The sequence below is a fragment of the Rattus norvegicus genome, chromosome 18 (assembly GCF_036323735.1).
Source record: "Rattus norvegicus strain BN/NHsdMcwi chromosome 18, GRCr8, whole genome shotgun sequence".
Taxonomy (NCBI): Eukaryota; Metazoa; Chordata; class Mammalia; order Rodentia; family Muridae; genus Rattus; species Rattus norvegicus.
Genome location: NC_086036.1, coordinates 26,325,920 through 26,352,435, shown reverse-complemented (window position 1 = coordinate 26,352,435; position 26,516 = coordinate 26,325,920). Strand labels below are relative to the sequence as shown.

General features: G+C 42.3%; 1 protein-coding gene across 29 annotated transcripts in view; it reads left to right on the top strand.

Annotated features, from left to right (window-relative positions):
• Fam13b (family with sequence similarity 13, member B) overlaps positions 1-26,516 on the top strand; it is an 80,821-nt gene that overhangs the window by 42,825 nt on the left and 11,480 nt on the right. For 14 of the 29 annotated variants that reach the window (NM_001106158.1, XM_063277252.1, XM_063277239.1 and 11 more), the window contains 7 exons: positions 10,901-10,965; positions 13,178-13,226; positions 13,951-14,098; positions 18,222-18,432; positions 22,496-22,625; positions 23,191-23,272; positions 26,116-26,345. In NM_001106158.1, coding sequence (NP_001099628.1) covers positions 10,901-10,965; positions 13,178-13,226; positions 13,951-14,098; positions 18,222-18,432; positions 22,496-22,625; positions 23,191-23,272; positions 26,116-26,345 — 915 coding nt within the window. Of the gene's footprint in view, positions 1-10,900; positions 10,966-11,633; positions 12,002-13,177; positions 13,227-13,950; positions 14,099-16,884; positions 16,951-18,221; positions 18,433-22,495; positions 22,626-23,190; positions 23,273-26,115; positions 26,346-26,516 lie in introns of those variants that run through there. The other 15 variants (XM_063277238.1, XM_063277236.1, XM_063277235.1 and 12 more) reach the window with 4 other exon arrangements.

Below are 26,516 nucleotides of genomic sequence, written 5' to 3'. Positions count from 1 at the left end.
GATGGTCATGTGTGGAGGTCAGAGGTCAGCCTCTGGGGTTAATCGCTGCAGTCAGCTTTGTCTGAGATGGGGTGGGCTGCTTTGCTGCCACATACACCAGACTGTTTGGCCCAGGAACTCCTGAGGATCCAGCTGTCCTCCCCAGCCCAGTTTGCTGTAGGCCCTGGGATTGCAGATGTTACTGCTCACCTTATGTGGGTTCAGGATTTAACTTGCGTGGCAAGCACTTGTACACTGTTAGCATTATCCTCCATCCCAGGTGCTTTTCTGTTGTACTGTATAGCTCAGGCTGGCCAGTTCTGGAACTCTTTTTTCTTTTTTGGTTCTTTTTTTCGGAGCTGGGGACCGAACCCAGGGCCTTGCGCTTCCTAGGTAAGCGCTCTACCACTGAGCTAAATCCCCAGCCCCCAGAAGACAGATTTAAATAATTTTTCTGTTATCTTTGTATGTGTGTGGCTGTTCTGTGTGTACCACATGTATGCTTAGAGGAGTCTCAGAGGCCAAAGCGGAGGCTTTGTATCCCTTGGGACTGGAGTTGACAATTTCGAGTTGCCATGTGGGATCTGGGGATTGAGCCTCCGCCCTCTGAGAGAGTAGCCAGTGCTCTTAACTGCTACACCAACCACTTCTCTAGCCCCTCCCCTCTTTTGTTTTTTTAAAGACATAAATCTCACTCTATAACCCTGTCTGGCCTGGAGTTGACAATGATGAACTTGTCTTTCTCTTCTGAGTGCTGGGATTACAGGAGTGGCCACCAGACCTGGTAACAGAAAACACATTAAAGAGGAGAGAAACAGGCCTGATAAACAATACCCCAAGTACAGGTGGGAATTAGATAAACAGTAAATCTCCAGAGGGTGGCTTAACCACCACCAGTCTCCAGAAGTGAAGGTTAGGTGTGTAGGAAGTGACCAGGAAAAGTGTTTGAGTCCAAAAAATGAGGGTATTTAGTTCTGTTACCAAAGAGTAATGGAAATCTTAGTGACGTAGCCATCTTTCTTCCTTGGTAGGGGAGATATCTGTAGAACTGAGGATATCTTATGTATTTAATGTCCTGTTACAAAAAGGGAGATTTTCTAAAGTAATCAGCTTAAAGTAATGTCCAGGAGGTGGGTGTGGTATGGCATGTCAGAATGCTACAGTACAGATCTTTTACTATGACAGAGAACCTGAGCTAAGCTCGTGGTAGTACTGCTTAAGCTCTTGGCATAATTCTTTAAACTTGATAAATAAAAGTGCACACACAGGAGCTGGGTTTGGTGTGACGCTTGCCTGGATGCTAAGAGCCCCTGGAGAGAAACAAAAGTGCAAAAATAGTATCTACAACAGTTTGTCTTTTTAGTTTGTACTGTCGTGCTTTGGATATTTTTACTTTTGTATATAGGAATTGACTTCAATTACAGAATACTCTTTATTAGTGCTTTGATGGTAAGCATGAAGTGCCACAGGGGTGTTTGTCTATATTTGTGTGTTAAGATGCTTATTGCCCACAGAGACCAGAGACCTCAGGTCTTCTTGGAGTGAGTGGAATGGATACTGTGAGCTTCTGCTTTTTACTTAGCTATAGGGCAGATGGACACACACACACACACACACACACACACACACACACACACACTAGCTGTTTTTGAGAGACACACCAGAAGAGGGCATCGGATCCCATTACAGATGGTTGTGAGCCATCATGTCATTCCTGGGGAATTGAACTCAGGACCTCGGGAAGAGCAGTCAGTGCTCTTAACCACTGAACCACCTCTCCAGCCCCATTTTCCCCAATTCTTACATGGCTGGTTTGGTTCTTTCCTGCCCTTTGCTTCCTGTCATGGTGATTTTCCTCCTCTCACAATCTAAAAGCCCCGCCTCCATCTTTCTGCCCAGCCATTGGCCTAGTATAGCAATTCATTATCATTTGAAGCCAGGTGGTCAGGGACCTTCGCGGTGCATCTGGACGTCTTTGTAATGAAATTGCCAGAGGAGTTCTGTCTGTTTGCTTTACTTTTTTTTTTTTTTTTTTTTTTTTTTTGAGACAAGAGTTTCTCTGCATAGCTTTGACTGTTCTTGACTTCCCTCTGCAGACCAGGCTGGTCACTAACTCACAGAGATCCACCTGCCTCTGCCTCCTGTGATTAAAGGTGTTACTGCTACCCGGCAGCCAGAGCCTCTGTCCCATCCTCTCTTGAACTCGCTCCCGCCTTCTTTTCACCCATATTCTTTTCTCAGTCATCAAAGATGTACTGAACATGTTTTAGTTGGCCTAATTGCAACATTATTCACTTGTGTAATTATCCCCAACTCTCCATTTAGCGTTCAGAGTATCTCACTGTTGATATTTCTTTCTTCCCTTCCTCACTAGTCAAACTATGTCAAGCTGATTTGAGCAGTCTAATCTGCTCCCAGATTTTCTGTTTCACCCACTTCCTTGATGGTCTCATTTACTGTAGTGCCTTAGATATCACGTGTATGTTATTGATTCCCAGATGTAGGCACGTGGCATAGTTTTTTTTTTTTTTTTTAAATTATGTATTTGGGGTAGAGAGATGGCAGAAGATGTAGGTTTGGCTTCCCAGTGCTTCTGTTTGTAGTGCTCACAGCTGTTTGTAACTCTGCTTTCAGTGCCCTCTTTTAGTCCAAGGAATCTGACACCCCCTTCTGGCCTCTACAGACCTGACGTGTGTGGGTGCACACATATACATGCAGGCAAACATTTATACACATAAAGTAATTAAGACCTTTTACAGTTTTAGTTATTTACATATATGTGTGTATGCCAAAGTGGGTATGAGGAGGTCAGAAGTTGTCTCCTTACTGTGAGGGCTCTGGGGATTGACAGGTTGTCAGGCTTGATGGCAAGTGCCTCTTCACTGAGCCATCTCAACTGGCCTGCACTCAAGCCTGTAGTATAGAGGATAGCCAGTGCTGTTAGAAGCAGAAGTGAGTACTGTCATCTGAGAGGAGAGGAGAGAATTTCTGGCCAAGATAAAAATGATTTTGAACTTACCTTCTGTGGGGTTGAAGTTTGCTAGGGATTTATGAAAGACACAGTGAATAGAGAATAAGGACTGTAGGGGAAAGAGTGGTTGTTAATGAACCTAGTTCAGAATTTAAGACGATTGTTGAAGGATACTTTTAGAAGGTAGGGCCTAGAATACTATCTAAACAATTCTAGGCGCTTTTTCTGTTTTTGTTTTTGTTTTTTGTTTTGTTTTTTTTTTCAGTAGAAGAAAAAATATAGAAGACTTTAAGAAAAGCTAATGAGTGTAGCCAAATCTGTATTTCAAAAAGAAAGCTCCTAGCAAGCACAAGGCCCTGGGTTCGGTCCCCAACTCTTGAAAAAAAGAAAAAAAAAAAAGAAGAAAGCTATTATTGTAGGTCTACAGAACTAGATGGGAAGGTAGGGGGAAGGACAATAATCAGGGGGATTTTTGTACCACACCTGAAATAATAGCACCAGTGAGGGTTGGGAGGGAGAGAAAGGTGACAATTTCAAGTGTGAGGATGATTAAGACAGCTGTAAACTTAGGGAGGAGAGGTGGTAAGAGCTGTGTGCCTGAGCGCTGTGAGCATGAGGTGGATGTCTTTGTCCTCAGGCAGCCAGTGTGGACCCTTCCCACACTGGGTAGTGGTGGGGTTTGGATTAGGACAGTTCTTCTAGGTGTGTATCTCCATCTCATTTGAATCATCAATTCCTCATTACATGGTGCTGAGCATCTGTACTGTGTATTTGCTGTACTCCTTGATGAGGTGGCTAGTGCCCATTTTTGAACTGGGCTGTTTCCCTAGGGTGTGTGTGTGTGTGTGTGTGTGTGTGTGTGTGTGTGTGTGTGTGTGTGTGTTGCTAGGATAGAACCAGGGCTACCTGTATGCTAGAAAAGCACTGGAGGGCCAATTACTGCTGTATTATGAATTGCTTCCATATTTTGGATAACATCTTAGATATATTTATATAAATCAATATTTTTTTTTTCTATTCTTTTTTTTTTTCAGAGCTGAGGACCGAACCCAGGGCCTTGAGCTTGCTAGGCAAGCGCTCTACCACTGAGCCAAATCCCCAACCCCTAAATCAATATTTTTAATGGGCTGCTGATACTATAGTAAATACTTAGGATTTTTGTTCAGTAAAAAGAAATCAGTCTCTATTGACTTGAATATATGTATTTATACATGTTTACATGAGTACCTGTGTGTGTGTATACACACACACACACACACACACACACACACACACACACACACATTTTATAGGCCAGAGATCAACTTTAGGTGTTTTTGTTTTTTTTGTTTTTTGTTTTTTTTTTTTGGCTCTTCAAAAAAGGTAGCCTTGGCTGTCCTAGAACACACACTGTAGACTAGGCTGTCCTCAAACTCAGAGATCCTCCTGCCTCTGCTTCTTTTTTTTTTTTTTTTTTTTTTTTTGGTTCTTTTTTTCGGAGCTGGGGACCGAACCCAGGGCCTTGTGCTTCCTAGGTAAGCGCTCTACCACTGAGCTAAATCCCCAGCCCCGACTGCCTCTGCTTCTTGAATGCTGGAATTAAAGGCATGCGTCACCACTGCCTGGCTGCCAATTTTTCAAAAAATATATTATCATTATATTTTGAGACATGGTCTCACTTTGCCTAGAGCTCATCAACTAGGCTAGGCTGACTGGCCATCAGCCTCAGGGGAACAGTTGTCTCTGCTTCTCAGCATTGGAATTAAAAACATGTACCACTGTCTGGCTTTTCAAATGTTGATTCTGGGCATTGAACTCAGGTTCTTATACCTTTATGGCAAGCCTTTTACCAACTGAGCTGTCTTACCACTCTTTGTTTTTAAATAGGTATAAGTTATTTGGTAATTCGGGGTTGAAATTAAGTTTGAATTCATGTCAAAATACCATCATTTAACTCCATAAAAATCATGATCTTCTGAGTTCTTTAATTGATGATGTTCCCTTAAAGTTAGCATTATTTATTTTTACAAGCACCGAGAACGTGTTCGAATATAGCTACCTCATTTTCCAAAAGGAAGGCCAGAGTGCCAGGGTAACTGCCAGCCAAGAGGAAGAGCTGGCTGCCCCTTGACTTGGTCGTTATGGAACGTTGATCAAGCTTTGTTTGTTTGAAACAGTCTCCGTGTATGCCCACCTAGCATTGAGCTCACAGATCTGCCTCTGCTCCAGAGTGTGGGGGTTAAAGGTGTGTGCCTCTACACCTAGCTGGGCTTTATCAGTTTGATCACAGTTATTCAAGAGAGTGAGCTAGATTGAGCTCTCCTAATGTACAGTTTTCAGAGGTTTTTATTAAGCAAGTGAAATTGTACAGAATGAAATTGGGGGTATTTAGGATACTCACAAGAAGTACCCAGCCAGAATACTTAAGTAGAAATAGGTGGGTGGAGATGGAAATGGAGACAAGCAAGGTGGAAGCACTGGTAATGGGTGTTAGGTAGGGAGTAGAGGAGTGACTGGAAGTGCCTCTCAAGTCCTAATTAGCTTGGCAGTCTGCCCAGACAACGTCGGTGTGATGCACACACTGACTATTCAAATATAGAAGATAGAACTAAGGTCTGAGGATGAAGGTTCATAGAGTGCTTGCTTGGAGTGCACAGAGCCCTTTGTTTATCCCAGCACTACAAAAACTCTACAATGGTAAACCTGTAATTCTAGCCCTCAGTGGGTGGAAGCAGGAGTCAAAAGTTTAAAGTCCTTGGCTTTGTAGTGAGACCTAGGCTAGCCTAGGATACATGAAACTCTGTCTCAGAGCACACACCTGTAACCCCAGAACTTGAGAGGCTGGGGCAATGGGAATTGCCATGAATCTGAAACTAGCCTGGGCTATGGACCAAGTATAGACTAGCCTGCACTAGAGTGAGACCTTTTCTCAAAAATAACAACAGGGGCTGGGGAGATGAGAGCTCAGTAGTTAATAGCACTTAAGCCTTTGCAGAGGACTGAGGGTCATAGTAGCACACACGGGTCACAGTCATCCATAAAACTTGTACTCCAGGTGTCTAACACTCTTTCAACCTGCAAGAGCACCAGGCACAAATGTCTTACACATACACACACGTTTTTAAATCAATCTCCCCCCCCCCCCCCCCGTGTGTGTGTGTGTGTGTGTGTGTGTGTGTGTGCGTGTGCCACAGCATGTTTTTGGAAGTCATAGGACAAGCATGGAGACTTGAGTTTTGATCTCCAAACCCCAAACATTTAAAAAAATAAAAAATTCCTAGCACCGGGGAGGCAGAGACTTGGTTTTCTCTTCCAACTTAGGTAGCCAGACTTGGCTTCAAGTGCCTTACTGGCCATCTTGCTGTCCCTGTGTACATCTTCTTAAAGGGGAGAGAGTTGGTTTAGGATTGGAGAGGCAGGAGGCCTTTCTGTAGAAGGAGCTGCTTCTTATGATTTCCCTTGCCACCTGAGCTCTATCTGAAGGGCGAATGGAGGCCCAGAGTGCCTTAAGGTCCCTGTGAGGACTGATGAAAGGACCCATGGGAAGGGACGGAGCACAATAACTTCACAGGAAAAAGAGCAAGCTCCTCTTTCCCATGTGTAATTTCTTTTTTCTTTTTCTCTTTCTTTCTTTCTTTCTTTCTTTCTTTCTTGCTTTCTTTCTTGCTTTCTTTCTTGCTTTCTTTCTTGCTTTCTTTCTTGCTTTCTTTCTTGCTTTCTTGCTTTCTTTCTTTTCTTTTCTTTCTTTTTTTTTTTTTTTTTTTGAGACATCTTATTGTTCTCAAGTACTAATACTACAGGTGTGTGCCTCTAAAGATGGTTCTGGGCACGAGAATAGTTTTCTTGACATTTTTCTCTGTGTGTGCATGTTTATACGCCAGGGGACAACTTTTACTGTGCCTATAGAGTTGGTCTATTTGTTTTTGTCTTTGTTTTTTGTTTTTTTTTCTTGAATATTTTATGTATTTTCATTTCAGATGTTATCCCCTTTTACCCCCTTTCTCCCCTCCCCCTGCTTCTATGAGGATGCTCCCACTCCCACCCTCCCACCCACCCACCCACTCTCACCTCAATGCCCTGATATTCCCCTACATTGGGGAATGTTTTCACAGGACAAAATTGCCCATCCTCTGCTACATATGTGACTGGTGGTGCCATGGGTCCCTCCCATGGTCCCTCCTTGGTTGGTGCTTAGTTCCTGGAAGCTCTGGTGGGGTCTGGTTGGTTGATATTGTTCTTCCTAAGGTGTCACATACCCCTTCAGCTCCAGGTCTGTTTGTTTTGAGACAGCATTTCTCACAGACTGGGCTAGTTGGCCAGTGAGCACCAGCGATAGGTAGACTTGTCTCTGCCTCCCAAGTGCTGGTTGTTTTGTTGTTGTTGAAGTGAGCGTTTTGGAGATTAAAACTCAGGTCCTCATGCTTGCAAGGCAAGCACTTTACTGACTGCTCTTTCCAGGCCTTATTTTTCTTTTGTATTGCTTAAAATTGCCCATTTATTTATTATTTCAGTAGTTGAAAAGCAGATTTAAAAGTTGGGCATGGCTCTATCAGGGTGGTGCTGAGGCAGGAAGATCACAACTAAGTTGGCCTAGGCTGCAAAGCCAGCTTGGTGTCAGTTTGGGGGAGTATAGCCATACCTTTCTCCAGCTGGATAAACTTAGGGTTGGTGTGGTGGTTTGAATGCAGATGGCCCTCAGAGGCCCATACGTTTGAATACTTGGTCCTCACTTGGTGGAACTAACCTTTTAGGAAGGAGTAGGAGGTATGGTCTTGTTGGAGGATGTGTCACTGGGCTAGGTAGCCCACACCATTCCCAGTTAGCTCTCTGCCTCCTACTTGTGGATCAGCTCTAAGCTCTCAGCTGCTGCTCCAGCATCATGGCTACCTGCCTGCCTGCCTGCTGCCATGTTCCCCACCCAGATGGTCATGGACACCAAGTTGCCTTGGTCTTGGTGTTTTGTCACAGCAATAGAAAAGTAATTAAGTTAGCTGGGGTGTGGCTATTGGCAGAGTATTTGCTAACTTCAGAAGGTCCTGGATTTGATTTTCCAGCACCCTTCAGCCCCACCCACCATCTCCACAAAATCAAAATAAAACAGTTGCACAGAGCTAGGCCATGGTGCACATCCCTGTCATTCTAGCACTCTTGAAATAGGGGCATCTCTAGTTGGAGGCTAATATAAGTTAGACCTTGTTTCAAAGAGAGACAGGCATTGTTTCAGTTACTTCAAAGTAAAAGTATAGATTAAATAAGAATTGGTGATAGGATAGCTTGTTTTTTTTTTAATTATTTATTTATGTATATGAGTACAGTGTCACTGTCTTCAGACACACCAGAAGAGGGCATCAGATCTCATTACAGATGGTTGTGAGCCACCATGTGGTTGCTGGGAATTGAACTCAGGACCTCTGGAAGAGCAGTCAGTGCTCTTAACCACTGAGCCATCTCTCCAGCCTGATAGCTTGTTTTTATAATGCAGGTTTCTAGATTTTCTGATAATCATACTTCTCCCTCTCAAGACAGGGTTTCTCTGTGTAGCTCTGGCTGTTCTGGAATTCATTATGTAGACCAGGATAGCCTCGAACTCAAAGAGATCTGTCTGCTTCTTCTGCTTCCCCAGTGTTGTTATAATATGCCACTATGTCCAACACAATCTATTTTTTAAATTTTGTTTAAAAAGTAAGGTGTATGAAATAGTGGGTTTTTTCATGTGCATAGTGGTGGGAGAGCAGAGAGGTAACTGGTTTGAGAGGTGTAGGACAAGATTCAGGTGGAAGGAACAGGCTCTTTACTTGTGAGGGGCGTGCAGTGGAGTCACTGTGGTAACAGAGGGAAGGCCTGGAGCTTTTTCCTTCTGGGCTGGGTGCTGTATAAATTCGGGCTGGTTCCAGGTACTGTTTGGTTGGGGGTGGGGGTGATCGGTGTCATCCTTTCTGTTTGCCGTGGAATCTGGGTTTCTGAGGCTGAGGCTTGGTGCGGCTATTTCTCTCTCGTGTTGGATTTGTATTTGCTTTCCCACCCTGCTGAGACATTCTTAGCAGGGACCTCTCAGCTCTAGGTAGAATCCTAGCTTGTCCTGATTCTTTAGGCTTTGACCTAATGCATAGAAACTTTGAGAATGTATATCTACATTCCTAATGTTTTTTTTTTTTTTTTAGATCATTGGTTCCCTCACACTGAGTTTCTTTATCTCTTAAAGATTAAAACTTATTGGAAATCTTAGATTTTTTTATTTATATGGGTATATCAGTGTTTATCATCATAGAAGTAAAGTTAATTTTAAAGTAATTTATTAAAAGTTCATAATTTTTTAAATTTATTTTTGTTTTATGTATGTGGGTGTTTTGCCCACCTGCCTACCTGAATGTTTGTGCACCACATGTGTAAAGTTTTCTTGTAGTCTAGAGTGGATGTCAAGTCCTCTGGAACTGGAGTTACAGATGTGCCATATGGATGCTTGGGATTGAAGCCTGGCCCTTTCTTTCAAGAGCACACGAGCTCCTAACCACTGAGCCAGCTCTTCAGCCTCCTCCTCATGATAATATTAGTGAGACTGTTTCCTTTTCTTCCCTTACTTCCTTTTGAAGCACTCCCACTTTGTTGCCTAGTTTCCCTTGAACCTATTCCCAGCTTCAGTCTGTTATCCTGAGTAGTTGGGACTATAGGTTCCATCATGTTTGGCTGGAGCCTTCCATCCAGGTTTGTGTGAGTTGCACAAGTGTATATGCATGAGGAGATCAAAGGTTGATGAGTCTCCTCCTTCTTTCTCTGCCTTATTTTTTTAGATGGAGTTTCTCACTGAGCCTGAAGCTTGGCACTTTGGTAGATTTAGAAGCCAGTAAGCCCCATGGATCCTCTTGTTTCAGCCTCCCTAGTGCTGGGATTGCAGGCCCGCACTGCTGGGGCTGGCTTGTTATGTAGGTGCTCTGGTCTTCATGCTTGCTGAGGTGCGGTCTTGTTAGCTAAGTTCTTTCCCTAGATACCGCTTTAAAGAAAAGGCTGTTCTCATAAAAGGTTTTAATTTGTTGGGTTGCATTGATTTATGTTTGTAAATATAATTAATGCCTGCTTAGAGGACAGTTTAGGGGTCTCATACTTGCTTTTTGTATTCAGTACACTGCTGTAGATTTGACTGGACAGAGAGTAGCAAACAGTCCAGCCTCGTGGAAGTATGTAGTTGGAAATGTAGCTTCTAAAGAGTCTGAGGATTGTCAGTGGATAGAAGTGCATGCCACACAAGCCTGTCAGTTCCTAGAACCCACAGAGGAGGGAGAGAACCATTCCTGAAACTTGTCCTCTGATCTATACACATGCATTTTGGCATGTGTCCACATGCAAACACATGCTAATAATGAATAAAAATTAAGAATTGAAGTTTTTATTGATTTTAGAGATTATAAAAAATGTGAAAATGTTTATACACTTTCTGTAGTAATTTTGAAGGGATTTGTATAATGTTTATTTTGTTCATTTATATAGCTTAGGCTGGTCGGTAGCTTAGGATGAGCCCAAACTCTGAGTCTAATTGCCTCTGTCTCTTGGATGCTGAGATTACAGGCATGTGACACCCCGGTTGGTTTTCTTGCCAGAGGTAGTGTTAATAAACTCTTCATTGAAAAGTAGATTGTTCTGTGCTTCTGAGGCTCAAGTGCCCTCCCTGAACCCCTCCTGGAAAGAAGTTATTTTAAATGTACCCAGGCCAGAGCCTGAACTCACAGAATTCTGCCTGCCTCTGCCTCCCATGTGCTGTGACTGAAGGTGTGTACTACCACTGCCTGGCCAAAAGCGAATTCTAAGGAAAGAGGATACTAGTGATTATTACTTACTAGGAGAGGGAAGACCAACGTCCCTGCAAATACTTAATGTTTGGGATTTTGAGGAAGAGTAAACTTTGTATAGAAGAGCTGCTCTAATGTCCTAATCTAGATTGGCACCTTTCTCTGGTAAATGGTGGTATTCTTTTGTCAGTCTGTAGGTATACTGTTAGAGCCTTGTAGTGACCACGGGGATAGTGAAGATGGCTGTCCTGAGAGGTAAGCCTTTTTTTGTTGCTGATAAACTGTTTTGAGAATTAGAACAACCTCTTCACAGAGGTTGAAAGCTTGGGGTGAATCTATCCATTATAAGACAGGATTTGGTAAAAAGAAAATCAGGCTTCTTTAATTTTAATGGTAGATTAAGATAAATTACTAACCATAAATATTTAGAGTTTCCTAGCCACAGACAAACATTAGGTATGAACATAGTCAGAGAGAACACAGCTTTTTTAGAGATAACAAAAACTTTGATTTATAGAACAATTAGAATTTATTGATACTGTAATCAGACCCATCAGTGAGTTGATTGTCTGAGTACTACTATGGCCAGCTAATCAAAAATTGATAGAAAACTTGCTTTGGTGGGTAAGCATGGGATGGTTTTGGTCCCTGCTGCTCGTCCTCACCGAGTCCAAGGACAGTCTTTCCATCTGGTGCTTGCTCACCCGCATCCATGTTAACATGTCTGGGACAGTGAGCTCCACCAAATGTTGTGTCTTCTCAGAGACAGGCCCTTTGAGGAAAAGCTTTTACAGAGTGTTTCAGTCAGTAGATAAAGTTTTTCCTGGTCACTTGGGTCTTGTTACCCTTTGCATCATTCTTTCAGAAACTGCCAAAACTTGTATCTTCATAGTCTTAGCAGAGGTGATCCTCGGTAAGGAGGGCTCTGTCTGATACTGCACTACTGGTTGCTGATAGCCTGTTGGTCAGGTAATGTCTTGTTAATGCTGCTGTCTTTTGAGCAGATTCCTGTTGTTGGAGGGTAAGTAAATTCTTTGGAGCCGTGTCTCTGGAGTGTCCTCATACTCTGAAGGTCCACAGTTTTCCTGCTTACAGCAGTTCCTTGTGCTTCCTTTCAGGAGGCAGAACTGATCCTCTTCCAGCCCAGGGAGTTTTGGAGCTATGGGCTGAAGATATAAGATTAACAGGCATCCCCAGAAAGATGACATCGGGATATGGTAGAACAATAAGTATCTATTTAGTGAGGACCCAGTCTTTTTGGGAAACTGTTTGCTCTTCAACTCGTGTCTAGGTTAGCAAACTTGTTGTAGATCCAGAGTTCTTTGGCTAGGTGGATTACACTTTGTATGGTTAATACTACTCACACTTTTCAGATTTAGAAAGTTGTATCTTTCAGAGTAAGCCTTTGAGAGTGAATCTAACTTGCCCTACCATTTGCTCCCAGCCTAAGTAAAAGAAGATGTTGAAGAAGGCTGGTGGTGGGGGTACATACCTTTAGTCCCAGCACTTGTGAGGCAGGAGTAGGTGGAAAAGAGTGCAGCCTGGTCTACAGAGCTTGTTCCAGGACAGCCAGGAGCAATGCAGAGAAGCCCTGTCTCAATTCCTAACCCCCCCCCCCACCTTGCTGCAGCCCCTCCCCCCCAAAAAAAAAAGATGGCCTTGAGCCTTGAGGGACTTCAGTCTATTTCTCAGGCACTGAGGGTAAGTACTTCCATATAAAGAGGTAACTTCAGTGTTTAAATCAGGGCTTGCCTTCCAAGTGCTCACCACTTTTATGACCACTTAAAGAGGCACTTCGGTTTATGTGTTTTAAATTAGCACAGATCTGTTTGAGGAGAATTTCCCATCGTGGGCATCAGTAACATTTGCTTTGTTTTCTGGCTAAAGAGGTAGAGATTGTGGCAATATGACTCTTAAATAGGGATTCATTTTTCTGGGGAACTACAGGTGAATTAAGTTTTCCTTTTTTTTTTTTTTCTTTTCTTTTTTCTTTTCTTTTTAAATGTAACTGTGGATTGCAGTATATACTTGTGATTGTGCTTGGCCTTGAGGGACAGATCCAAACTTTTTAAAAAGTCTTTGCATGGATAGACTAAAACCTGTTGGTTAAAGCTAATATTTATTTTGTGGAATCTTTTTCTAATATGCATCAGTTCTCACTGGCTGCTGTAATTGGTTTTTAATTTTCCTTTCATAAAGATTTTTCTGTGGGGGTTAGTTTGCGTGGGCGGGAGTGGTAGAGAGTATTAATTTTCTAAGCTTGAAGTGAGTCTGTGGATCTTTTCAGTATTGTGTGATTTTTCAGATATAGGGCTCCAAAGAATGGGCATATATGCCCTGTTGATACATTTCCTCTCAAATTTTAAATGCTAATTATATTGGGGAAGAGAAGAAAGAATCTAGGTAAGAAGTAATAAAAGTAACCTTTGTATTCTTTATATGCTAATAATTATATTTGTGTTTCTAGGAAGGAATATTTATTATGTGACACTGATAAATTGCCCCACTTGATTCTGGTAAGAACTATCTATATATTATAGTTCTTAAAAATGTTGCTCAGTGTGTCAGTTATTATATCTGGCCTTTAGTCTTATATTGAGTAAGTGGAAAGGAGTCCAATGTGTAAAATTAAGCAGTAATTAATGTGGGTATAAAATTGTGGGTTATGAAAAGTACTTTCCTACATTTGAGAGAGACCCAAATTTGGTTTCCTAGTAAGACATTATAAGGTGTAAATTTACAATGGAATGTAATTTGCTTGGGGCTAGAGAGATGGCTTTAACCATTAAGAGCACTAGCTGCTCTCTTTTCTAGTGGTCCTGAGTTCAATTCCCAGCAGCTTCATGGTGGCTTACAAACTGTCTATTCATAGGATTCGATGCCATCTTCTGGTTGCACAAGTAGACAAAGTGCTCATATACATAAAATGCATAAACAAACCTTTCCAGAGTACCAGGATCTGATTCTCAGCACCCATATGCCGTTTCATAACCATCTGTAGCCAGTCTCAGAGGATCTGATGCCCTCTCTGGCCTCCTTGGGCATTAGGCATGCATGTGATGCACATAATAAATGCACAAACAAAAGCCCCCTCCCCCATGCACAGGTAAGTAGAAATGGGACAGTTGGCTTTGTTGGCCCAATAATGAAAAGGACATAGGGATATGTGTGTGCTGACTGTCTCTGAGCCAGTTGTGAAAAGTCATGGTTATAAGATGCATTCTTTATTTTAAAATACAGGATTCTAGTAGCAAGATACGCGATTTGAATGCCAACACTGAGTTGGAGGTAACCGAAGGTCAGAGTGTTGGTGTTCACGGAGAAGCAGCATGTATACAGATTGCACATTTAGATCTGAAGAATGTTTCTGATGGTGACAAATGGGAAGGTAATTTTACCCCAGCATGTTAAGTTCCCAAACGCTGTTGTTTGTAACTGAAAGAACCCAAAGCATGATGAGACTCCTGCCCTCTTCTGGACAGTGTTTGCCATCCTGGTCTGTTTACTCTGGGGGGCGGGGGGGAATGAAGTTTATTGTTTGTTTGGTTTTTTCCCAAGTACATTAGTAGGGCAGTTCTCTCATTCGTTGAATGTACCTGGATTATTAGCTATGATGCTGCCAAGGGTGCAGCGATGCATGCCTGGGACTCAGCATTTGGGGGAACGAGATGATCACGAGTTTCAAGACCAGACCATCTCAGTGCCCCTCCAGTGCACCTCCTTCAGAGAAAGATCAAAATTGATTAAAAGTAAGAAGTACCCAGAATCGAATACCGCAGATTAATTGTTAATCAGATGCCGTGTCTTAGTCTTTGGAAGTTCAGCGTGGTAGAAGTTCGATGACTTTACCAGTTTAAGCAGGGTATCCAGCTACCTCATAATCAGCAGCAGCAGGTTTTTATGTTTTTAATTCTCTACTGGTACGTCTAGCGAAGATTGTATTATAGAGTGCAAAAGTATTTTGGGGAGATGCTAAAATTTCTTAAAACTTAGCAAATTTACACTGAAAATTTTTGCTAAAGATTTTACATTAAAAATACCATAAATTGTAAGCAGATATGGGACTTGAGTGAATTATTTACGTACTAAATTATTTACTTGGGAAAAACACCCAAGAATCTATTACGTATTTTGAAATCCATAAAGAAGATTCCTGACAAAATGGATAACTAAGTAACAAATGTGGTGCAGTGTCGTGGAGAGAGCCTCTGTCAGCACTGTGTGCTGCGTTATCAACTGTGAAGTAAGATGCTGGAGAAGGGAAAACGAACAGCCATTTAGTTCCATGAGCTGTCAGCCCTCCTCATAAGAGAACAGGAGGCAGCTCAGGGTCCTCAGCCCGGGTTCTGTTCATGCAGCTGGAGAGCCCTGGGGTTACTGTGTCTTGGCCAGTTATTTGGCACAGTGGCAATACCGGGAGGAATTGCAGTGCCATGCCCTGAGCACCTTTGCCATGTGACCATAGTTTTAATGTGTAAGGTTTTTATTGTTCTTGAGTTTTAATCTAAAGTCCAGCCATATTTTAAAAGTTTTTAGCAAATCCTTGCCTGCCAATCTTCACTGTGACCCTCCCCTATGCACAACCATTCTAGGTCTCTGTCTTTGCCATGTGTAGTGGCATACTGTGAGCCTTAACTTCACCTAAATGAAGTTGGTTCTGTTTGACTTATTCAGAACTCTTAGAATTAATGCAGAAGCTCCCTTGAGTTAGGAGATGTTAGCACACTGGTGACAGTGAAGACCACGTGTCCTGGATGTGAAAAGGAAAGGAAACAGTGGAAAAGCACAGTGGCTAAAAGAGGGTCCCTGGGAACCTTGGTAAGAACAGAGTCTCTGAAGGTGAGGACTAGGATACTTTTGTCTCTTTTAGTGGGAGATGGAGATAACTAAGCACTTATGATCTCTGACTGAAGGCTCTGACCCTGTGTTAAACACAGTTAAGGAACAATTTCCATGGTTTGGAGAGGCTGGGCTCTATAGCTTGAGCTTTGTAGAGGTTGTCCAAAGAGAACCTGATGCTTCCTTAACCCCCTACACACACACACACACACACACACACACACACACACTCTCTCTCTCTCTCTCTCTCTCTCTCTCTCTCTCTCTCTCTCTCTCTCTCTCTCATCAGTCATGATAAGTCCGTGTAGGTCTCTCTCTTTCCAGAAGTGGGTAGGGTCAGTGACCTTCAGAACCTTAGTGCTAGTGGACAGATAAGTGAACTTCCTAGCCTGGGTTGTCATGATCATGTTCTAACTTTGCCACAAATGTGAATATTGTTTATTTGGTTTTTTTTGTTTTTTGTTTTGGTTTTCTTTTTTTCGGAGCTGGGGACCGAACCCAGGGCCTTGCGCTTGCTAGGCAAGCGCTCTACCACTGAGCCAAATCCCCACCCCCCCTTTTTTTTTTTACAATTAGGTGTTAGAATATTTCTTTTAAGTCTCAAGATAACAGATTTCTTTAGACTTTATGTACTTTGAAATCTGTAGACATATTTTCTTTGTTTGATATGACTCTAGTAGAGAAGGGGGGAATGATTCCACAAATTCTGGCCCTCTTGACCATTTTCTAGTAAGTGAGGCTTTACTTTTTTCTCAAAGGGTAGTTAGCAAGCAGGTTTATGTCCCTACCACAGCCAGTATGCGTTTACAGTAGCTGCTCAAAGAGTCTCAATGAAGGTGGATATCATCTTGCCCTCAGGTTTTCTGCTGACAACTTTGGGATGACATACAGTAGTAGTATTTTTATGAGGCATGAGCAAAAGAGAGACTTTTCTTTCTTTTCTCTTTTTGGTCCTGGGATTGAACCTAGAGCTTTCGGATGCCACGAAGCACTCATCTCTTAGCCATACCATCCTCAGCCTTTAAGGAAGTTGTTTTTTCTGTCAACCATACTAAAAAGTTTCAAATACACGTGGTTAAACGGTTTGGCTCATCAGTCTTGTGTCTGAGTTTTAATAACAATCAGTTCTGAGTTTGCCTTACTTGCTGGACAGAAATGTATGCTTGCTTAAAGTATGCAGGTAGTCCTTTCTTTGAAGCAGGTTTTTAAGTCGAATTCCTGGCTGGCCCTGGGGAAATGCTTCTGTGCCCTTGGTGTTGTGTTATGTGTATGGTTTGTTCTGCCTGCTCTGTGTGTTCACTTTAGTATTTTTTGCCATTTTTTCCATTTTATTAGCGTCATGCCTTATCACTTTCCCCCTCATTGATTTCAAAACAATGCATCTGCAGAGAGATGGGGAGGGTAAGTACAGCTCGCCACCGCTCAGCTTTGCTTTCCCTGTGTGGTTCACTTGGTTTGTCTTTTGTTAGCCCTTCTCCTGCTGTCCCCAAAGGAAACTTTTGTGTTAAAAACTCAGAAAAGGGTTTTTGTGATTTCTTTTCTTAAAACGTTAACATTTGTCATGAAATGTTCATTATGAGTGTATCTGCTGGGACACAGGCACAAGGGCTGCTTTGAAATCACTGTTGCTGAGGTCATTTTGGGATTACACACTTGTTACCCAAGTTTTAGTCAACCAAAATGATTTAGGCCTCCAAGGCAAGGTAAATTTTCTAAAAACTATTAAAAGATAATGCTTAAATGGCTAATACATAGCATTAAACTAAATTGCTGAAGTGGTTGTCTTATTTTCCCAACTTTTTAAATTTTAATACTGTTGGTACTTGTTCCCATTTTGTTTTGCTTTTGCAATAGCTATCAATCAGGATTTAGTTCTAAGATGTATCTAGAAGCTCTTCCTCTCCCATACTCAGTGGTGCTTAAAGTTAATGTTGTATTTGACATATATTTATAGATGGTTTGTATGAGAAGAGATATAACTTATTAACATAGCTTACAGGATCACTGTAATAAAATCAGTGTGTTTAGGGAGAGCCACAGATGTTTCATTGCCACTTAAATACTATTGTGGGATTAAAGTGTGTGTGTGTGTGTGTGTGTGTCTTATTCATAGGAACCTAATAATAGAAGTAACTAACACTGTTAACTAATCATGTTAACAGTTAACATTATTTCTTATTACTTAACATATTGTGGACAGGCTAAAGTTAGCTCCTCGTTTGGGATATTAAAGTTTTTATGGCATTAGTTCCATGTCTTAGTACTCTGTGTAGTATGGGAAGATTTTCATATTTTAGCATAGGCAGCCGCCATCTGATAGTGAGAGACAGTTCATATAGCTACTGACAGTTCATGTTTCTGAGGAGACACTTGTATTTGAAAAATGTTTTTCTGCATCCCATCTTTAGAATATTGAGTTGGGATTATGTTATATAGCATGTATAGAATTAAACTTAAGCTTATTAGTATCCTTTCTTGTTCTTGTTACTAGGTTAGGCATTTAAGCAGTATCTCTTAGTGACAAGGATGAAGAGTGTAGAAGCGGGCATCATGATTATGCTACTATGCTAGATGTGCTTTGATGTTTTTCACTACTGTATGTAAAATGAACCCACTATACAATGATGCAGGTTCAAGACACCCATAATCTTATCCTTGTGTTTGTTTCACAGAGCCATTTCCTGCATTTAAGTCTTGGCAGGAAGACTCTGAGTCTGGAGAAGCTCAGCTGTCTCCACAGGCTGCAAGGATGACTCACCACCCTCTGGGAGAGGACTGCCCTCCAGTATTATCTCATCGTAGTTTAGATTTTGGGCAAAGCCAGCGTTTCCTACATGATCCAGAAGCATTGGATTTCTCCTCAAAGGCACTTTCCTTTACTAGGTATGTGGTCTCATGTATTCGAGAGGCCGTTCTTACTCTTGTACACTAATCCGTCCAGGCCTGTGATTGACATCGCTCTATTCGCTTGCTATTGAATGTTGAATTTATTGAGGTTACGTAGTACTTAGGGTTTACTGTTAGACTGTGGGCATTTCCTGCCGTTAGTCGTCATGTATTTACTAATATTGGAATGCAGAACTCTGAAAGGGAGAAGTTGACTAGTTTGTACTGCGCTAAGTGAAATGTCCTCTTATTGAGGTGCAGTGGTTCCGGCATCTTCTTGTAGCATCATAGAATGCACACACTTTCTGGAAGGAGCTGCCATGCCACTGAGTGAGCCTGAGTGCGTACTGTCAAATGGCATGGCATCACTGACCTCTACAGTGCGTGCGTGTGTGTGTGTGTGTGTGTGTGTGTGTGTGTGTTGGGAGGGGAGGGGGGAGGTGTTGAGGAGGATACAAAAAGAAAATGCGAAAGAGAAAAACAACATCAAAAATCCATGAAATGTTCAAGCTGGCAGAGGCACAGAGAACTCTCGTGGAGAAGGGACTGGTGCCGCTCCTGTAGAGCCCCGCGCCTCCCTTCCTTTCCCATTCATTTGGTTCAGCAGCTCCAATGTCTGCTGGATCCAAGCTGGAAAGCTCTTTCAGCTTATGGAATTGGAACAGTGTCAAGAAACCACCGCTTGACAAGTTAGTTATGCTGTTGAAAATGGAGTCTCTGATTACTTTTATTCAGATAAGTTTGAAATGTGTTACTATTACTGTCTTTATGATGATGTGTTGGGGACAGGGGCTCTTGTGCTGTGACATGTGTGTGAAAGTGAGAGGACAACTTGGAGTCAACTTCCTTCCCTTTCACCATGACCTGGGGTCTGCCATCAAGCTCAGGTCATTAGGTTTGCACAGCAAACACCTTTGTCTGCTGATCGTCTTACATTCTGGGAAACTTTTTTGATAGTCAGAGGAAATGGACAGTTGGTGGTGCACATACAGAACAGACGCTAAGGACTCTTAACCTCTTCCAGAGGCCTCCAAATGATGGAAGGCACTCTTCAGGGTTACTGCTGCTTGCTGAGAAAATTCCAGGAGCCATGGGTTGAGATTTAATACTTTTTTCCCAGCTACTCTCTGACTTGACAGTGAAAGGGAAATTTACATAGTCCATAACACAAACAACATTTTCCTTTGGCTGAGAAAGACTTCTTTGGGATGGGAACAAGTTGAGTCATCAGACCTTGGAGCCTGTTATCTGTATCTCATAAATAGAAAGGCTCATTCTAGGCACCCTAGTGCTTCTGGGTATGCCTCCATCTGAGGTAAGAGCTCCCCCAGTTGGCTGACCTGGATACATACTGTACTAAGGAATGCTAAAGAACTGGAACAGAGGGGGTTGGGGATTTAGCTCCGTGGTAGAGTGCTTGCCTAGCAAGCACAAGGCCCTGTGTTTGTTCCTCAGCTCCGGAAAAAAGAAAAACAAAAAACAAAAAACAAAAAAAAAAAAAAAAAAAAACTGGGACAGAAGTTAAAACACAGAGAGCCCTCAGCGGCCTCTTCCCTCAGGCTGGCAGAGGCAGCAACCCTGACAGGCTCAGCAGCATGACAAGATGCTTTTAGGTTAACTTTCTCAAAGTAAAAGGCAAGTTATAGAAGAGCTCTAAAATACTTGCAGCAGCCAGGATGTGGTGGCTCATACATAATCATAGCACTAGGGAGGAAGAGGCAGGTTGATCTCTGAGTTTGAAGTCCTGGTTTACAGAGCAAGTTCCAGTACAGACAAGGCTACACAGAGAAAAAACTTGCATAAGTAACATGACCACAAACAAGTACTCTGGTTAATAGAAGCAGCTTAATTTTCAGAAGTTATAAAACTCTTTTATTTAGAGACAGGGTTTCGTGCACCCTAAGTACATCCAGAGTGCTAAGGTAACATGTATGCATACTGTGCCTGGTTTATATGGTGTTGAGGGTCAAACTTAGGCTCTCTATATGCCAAGAAGGCACTCTGCCAACTGAGCTGCATCCCCAGACCTAAGATTTCAATTTACATGTATTTTGTTTTGGATAATTTATTTTGTTCAGTAGCAGTGAAAAGCATTTATCATTTTTAGAGCTAACATTGAGGTGGGGGGTGATGGGAGCGATGATCAGAGGCTAAGAGGCTTAAAGAGGACCTGAGTTCAATTTTTTGTACCCACACTGTGTGCTTACAACTGTGCATAACTCCAGCTTCCAGAGGTTCAGTCCCTTTTTGTGGCCTCTGTGGGTACCTGCACCCATGTGCACATGTTGGGCTGGGAGGATGGCATGGTGACTTCAGAGTGTATACTGTTCCTGCAGAGGAGCTGCCTGCTCTCAGCTTACCATGTACTTCCCAACCACTCGTAACTCCATCTCTAGGAGCGTCTAACCCTGCGGGCCTCTGGCTCCCGAACTCTTGTGCATACCTTTAACTTTCATTCACAAAATTAAACTAAACATTTAAAAATCAGCTAACATTAGCAAACACTTACAAATGCTGTAATATTAGGAAACTGCCTTGAGTATTTTCGGTAGGAAAAAAATGCAGCAAGCAAACATTAGAAATGGCACGGAATAGGAAAAGATGTTTTGGTACACAACAGCAGTGCCTTTGTCTGTCTGTCTGTCTTTAAAGAGCCTTTGTGTAGGGTTGGAGAACAGTAGAGGAGCAGCCCGATTTGAGCACCCACATCAGACAGCTTACAGCTCCCTGTAACTCAAGCCTCGGGGATCAGCTGCCTTTGCCTAATGTGGGCACTGGTCTTTCTGCAGCTCTGGTTGTCCCGGAACTTGTTTTGTAGACCGGGCTGCCCTTGAACTCACAGAGATCTTTTTACAGTAATTTTTTAAGTGTGTAATTGTGGGAGAGGGAGAGGAGTGTGTGTTGTGAGGGATCTATATCACTTCTAACTCTTTGTGGGTTAAAGAGTTAAACTCACTAGGTTGGGCAGCAAGTGCTTTGCCTGCTGAGGCATCTTGCCTTGCTCCTGTATAGAATTTTTGCAAGTTATTTACAGCTTTAGTGTGGAGATATTATCTGGAATGAGATGGTGAACTGTTACTATTGGTAAAGTTCAGAATGCAAGATACAATTTGAAGTCTTTACTGTGAGCTGCATGGTTTCTGTGGCCTTTTCTATTGCTGTTGTGTCCCTTTTTGGAGGGTTTTTATTCTCAACATTGAGTGTTAACACAGGGTTTTAACCTCAGTGGGAGAATGTGTGTGTAACATCACTTCCTTATATTTAGCCAGCATTCACTACTATAATGCTTTGGGGCTGTGGAGCTGGCTCAGTGGTTAAGAGCACTTGCTGCCCTTGCAGAGGACACACAGGCTCAGTTCCCAACACCCACATGATGGCTTACAACCATCTGTAACTCCAGTTCTGGAGGTGTGATGCCTTTTTCTGCCCTCTGAAGACACTGGGCACATAGTGCTGTATAGGTAAATGTAGAGTTTTGTAATAATAGGAACAACAGCAAAAATAAACAGTACAAAGCCTCTGACAGGACTGCAGTGACACAGCACACTGCCTTCCTGCAGGCTGGGTTATGTTGTCTAAATGACAGGGAGTCAATAAGCAATCTTGTCATTTAAATACATTTTATATTGCCCTCCCATTTTAATTTTTTTTTTGTATGTGGTTTTCTGTGTGTGGGCTTATATATGTGAGTATAGTGCCTCCAGGGGCCAGAAGAAAGTGTCAGATCCCCTGGGATTGGAATTATGGATGCCATGTGGGTGCTAAGAACTGAACCTGAGTCCTCTTGGAAGAGCAGCTAGATTCACCTCTCCAGCCTGAGACTCTTGGTTCCCACATGTGTAGCCAAGTTATTTATTGACTGCTCTTTAGTATTAGAAATTTAATTTCACTTAAGATGATTATTACCATTATTATTGTGTTATTTGCTCAAGCCTTCATGCTGGCTCTCCCTTCCCTTGTAAAATGTCCTGAGTGGTAATAGGAACATGGCAGGGACATTAAGTAATGCTATGTTGACACTTGAAAATTCAACGCGCCGTGTTGGCCTGTTTTAATTCAGAATTCGAAGGTCATCCTTCAGTTCAAAAGATGAAAAAAGAGAAGACAGAACACCTTATCAGTTGGTCAAGAAGCTTCAGAAAAAAATCAGACAATTTGAGGAGCAATTTGAAAGGGAAAGAAATAGCAAGGTAAGCTTGTAGCGCTGCCTAGGTCAAACTTGAATTCACGTTAGAGCTGAGGGGAGGGTTTTACTTAGGAGAGCATGTTCCAGTTCTTTCCCTAAAGAGTGCATATCTGAGATGCTAGGGAAATAGTAGTGATCATACAGGCCTGAGAGCCAGGGGGTCCTTAGTTGTTAATTTCTGTGCCTGTGTTCTTAGTATTGTATCAATGTGTATCTGTTTCCATTTGCAGACATTTTTTTTAGAATTCATAAACCAAATTCTTTACATTAACAAATTATTGTGTCTTTTCTGACACAAATCACACTAACAAAAGGGGAGGGGGAAATGAGAACAGTGTGTCTTTGTACCGATTAGACAGACCCTGTGTGTAAAGTCTGATGACCAGAGACGAAAGACCTGCCTTCAGACTTGGCCCCTTCTAGTTGTATGACCTGCTTTTATAAGAGCTTGATAGCAAAGTGAGAGGAATGAAAGTTTATGGGACGGGAACTGTAAACACTATGAGGGATAAGTTAACGTAACTATTGGGCATTACAAATGTCAGTGATCCAATTCCATAACTTTGCAGCCCTCCTACAGTGACATTGCAGCCAATCCGAAGGTATTAAAATGGATGACAGAGCTTACAAAGTTACGGAAGCAAATTAAAGGTATGAGTGCATTTTGTGCAAAATCTGCCTCTTTGAAACATTTATAATTCTATGCAAAATATAGTCCTACTTTTTGAGTTATGGTGGCATACCCTTTTAATCCCAGCACTAAGGAGGCAGAGGCAGGCAGATCTCTGAGTTTGAGGCCAGCCTGGTCTACATAGAGAAACCCTGTCTTGAAAAACCAAAATTAATAATGATACATCTATATCTTGGAACTTTTTTGAAAAAATAATAGGTTTTCTTTTGTTCTGTCATTAAGGCCAGTAGAACATATTAAGAAATGTCAATGTAACTTTGATTTCCCTGAGGAACTTGTTGTCCCTAAGGCTTACCACCTCATCTCCTAACCTAGTCCTAGTCTTGGAGGCTTCTAGCCTCCGTATAGTCTTATCTAGACCAGCCTCTGAGACTTACTGCTGGACACACTCATCCTCTCTAGCTTTCTGATCTCCGGCTGGCTGATTCACCTCAGCTGCTCTGGCTCAAACTCCTCTCCAAGCTGACTGATCCAATCTGGCTTCTCTCTGTCTGAATTGCTCTGTTGGCCTCATCCTAACTTAGCAATCTGTTCTAATCTTCTGGCTCCTCCTCACTCTCTGTCTGTTCTATCTTCACCTGTGTCTAGCTTGTTCTCTCTGTTACTGTAACTATCCCTCCTCTCCCCTGCCTCCTGTGTCTCTGCACTGCTCTCTTAAGTAGCTTTCTTTTCCTTCTTTACCCCCCTTCCCTTCTCATAAGAGATAGGCTTATCATATTCCATCAAACCTCTCTCTAATTCATCACTTTGCCACTGAATTAGACATAATTTTCAAACATTGGATGATTCCTTCTGCCACCTTATTTTACCTTCATTGTTTGGAATTAAAGGTACTAAGGGTGTGTCAGTCAGGGGGGTTAAAGGTGTGTGCTAAAGTACGAGCCACACAACTAGAAATGGGGCTTTTTGGTAAATAACACAGTCTCGGGTTCAAAGTGCAATCAAATGTCTGCAACAAAAAAATGGGAATCTTTTGCCATGTTCTTTCCAATGTCTATTTGTATGAGTATTACTTTTTTGAAAGATACCCTAGATTATATTCATAGATAAATTGATCCCATATCGTTTATCTGAAATATATTCTAAGTATTGAGCTGCTTTGGGTTTTGGTGTCTTTGTGCATGGGCAGTGTCTTAGTTAGGGTCTTATTGCTGTGAACAGACACCGTGACCAGCGTTAGTTTTATAAAAGACAACATTTATTTGGAGCTGGCTTACAGGTTCAGAGGTTCAGTTCATTGTCATCAAGGTGGGAGCATGGCAGCATCTAGGCAGGCATGGTGCAGGAGGAGCTAAGTTCTACATCTTTACTGGAAGGAAGCCAGGAACAGACTGAGCATCCCCATGCAGCTAGGAGGAGGGTCTCCAAGCCCACCCCCCACAGTGACACCTTCCTCCAACAAGGCCACACCTTCTAATAGAGCCACTCCCTGGGCCAAGCATATGCAAACCATCACAGGCAGGGAGTCAAATTTTATCCTAAGATGATATAATTAGGAGCTGGGAGTATTGGCCAGTGGTAGAGCAGAGTACTTGCTTACCATGTGGGACGCTCTGTGTTAGATCTCCAGCCCCTAGGCTTAATGAATTTTTGACCATCTGAAAATTTAACTGTCACCAGTGGTAGCATACCCCTTTAATCCCAGAGCCCTGCCTGGTCTACAGAATGAGCTCCAGAACAGCCAGGGCTACCCAGAGAAACCCTGTCTCAAAAACCAAAACACATCAAACCAACCAAACAAAAATTGCTAAGTTATAAACTCTTTAAAAAATGTTTATGTATGCTTGATTATGTTTATAGATTTTTAAAATATAGTTTATTTAATTTATTTTATACATTGTTGTGAGGGTGTCAGGTCACTTCACCTAATTCAGACAATTGTGAGCTGCCATGTGGCTCCTGAGAATTGGACCTGGGTTCTCTGGAAGGGTAGCCAGTGCTCTTAACCTCTGAGCCATCTCTCCCAGCCCCCTGTGAATTCTTTGTAAACCATAAATTATGCTATATGCTTTTGGATGCTGGTACAGTGTTGCTGTTGTATTTATTTGGATGCTAGTACAGTGTTGCTGTCATGAGACTGTATGTATTCCTAGTGTGCTTTAGTAGTCATAGCTGCGTCCAGATTTACCTTTGTGAAGACAGTGCTGACAGTTCGTGTTGCTGTTCTGTTTTATTCATTTGACTCTAGACTGTGGCTCTTAAGGGCTTGTACACACTGTGCTGTAGGGTTTTATCATGTTAATGTCTCATTTTTATTCTCAGATTTGGAGGAATTTGCCTAGGCTCTTCTCTCCATTGGGCACAAGTGCTTTTCCCTCAGTCTTGTGCTAGGTTTAGTTCCATGGTAGCCAGGATGGCACTGTGTAGTATTGTTCCTCCTCTACAAGCACACTCTCCTTACAGCTCTGACTCCCAGTACTTTTATTCTATTATTGTTTATTTTGTTATGTATATGTGCAGACCAGAGTTTAGTGCCAATCTTCCTCAATCATCAAAAATCAAAGAATCAAGTTTTTGGTTTTTCTAAGACAGGCTGTGAGCCCTCACTGTGAGACAAGACTGGTCCTGAACTCACAGAGATCCCCCTGCTGCCTTTGCCTCCCTCATGTGGGATTAAAGCTTTGCGCCATCACTCCCTGCCCAAGCTCAGCTCTTTATGAACCTGGAGTTGACTTCTTTTCAGTACTTGTCAGAGTGTTGTGCTTTACCGTGGGTATTGTTTGAAGAACAAGTGTACTGTATGGTAAATGTGTGACTTTGAAATATGTTATCAGTTATTAATCTTCTTATTTCTGAAATTTAGATGCAAAACACAAAAACTCTGATGGAGAGTTTGTGCCTCAGACACGTCCTCGGAGTAACACTCTGCCAAAAAGTTTTGGCTCTTCTCTAGGCCATGAAGACAGCGAGAGTGACGGTGAGCCCAGAGCCATTCAGAAAGAGAAGACGCCGTCTAAGGAAGCGACTCTTGAGCTGATCACAAAACGATTGAAGGAAAACCGTGCTGAGCGGCACCTTCCTGAGGACGTCAAGGTAATTCTGAGCCACAGTCTCTGCCTGGGGTGGCTTTTAGAGCACTGGAAACAACTTAACCAGCACAGGTTAAGAGCTAGGTATCCTGACTTTTTCTACCCTTCAGACTTGCAACTCCAAAATATGCTTTTAAACCTAGAGTACTAGATGTTAATGCATGTTTCAGACTGC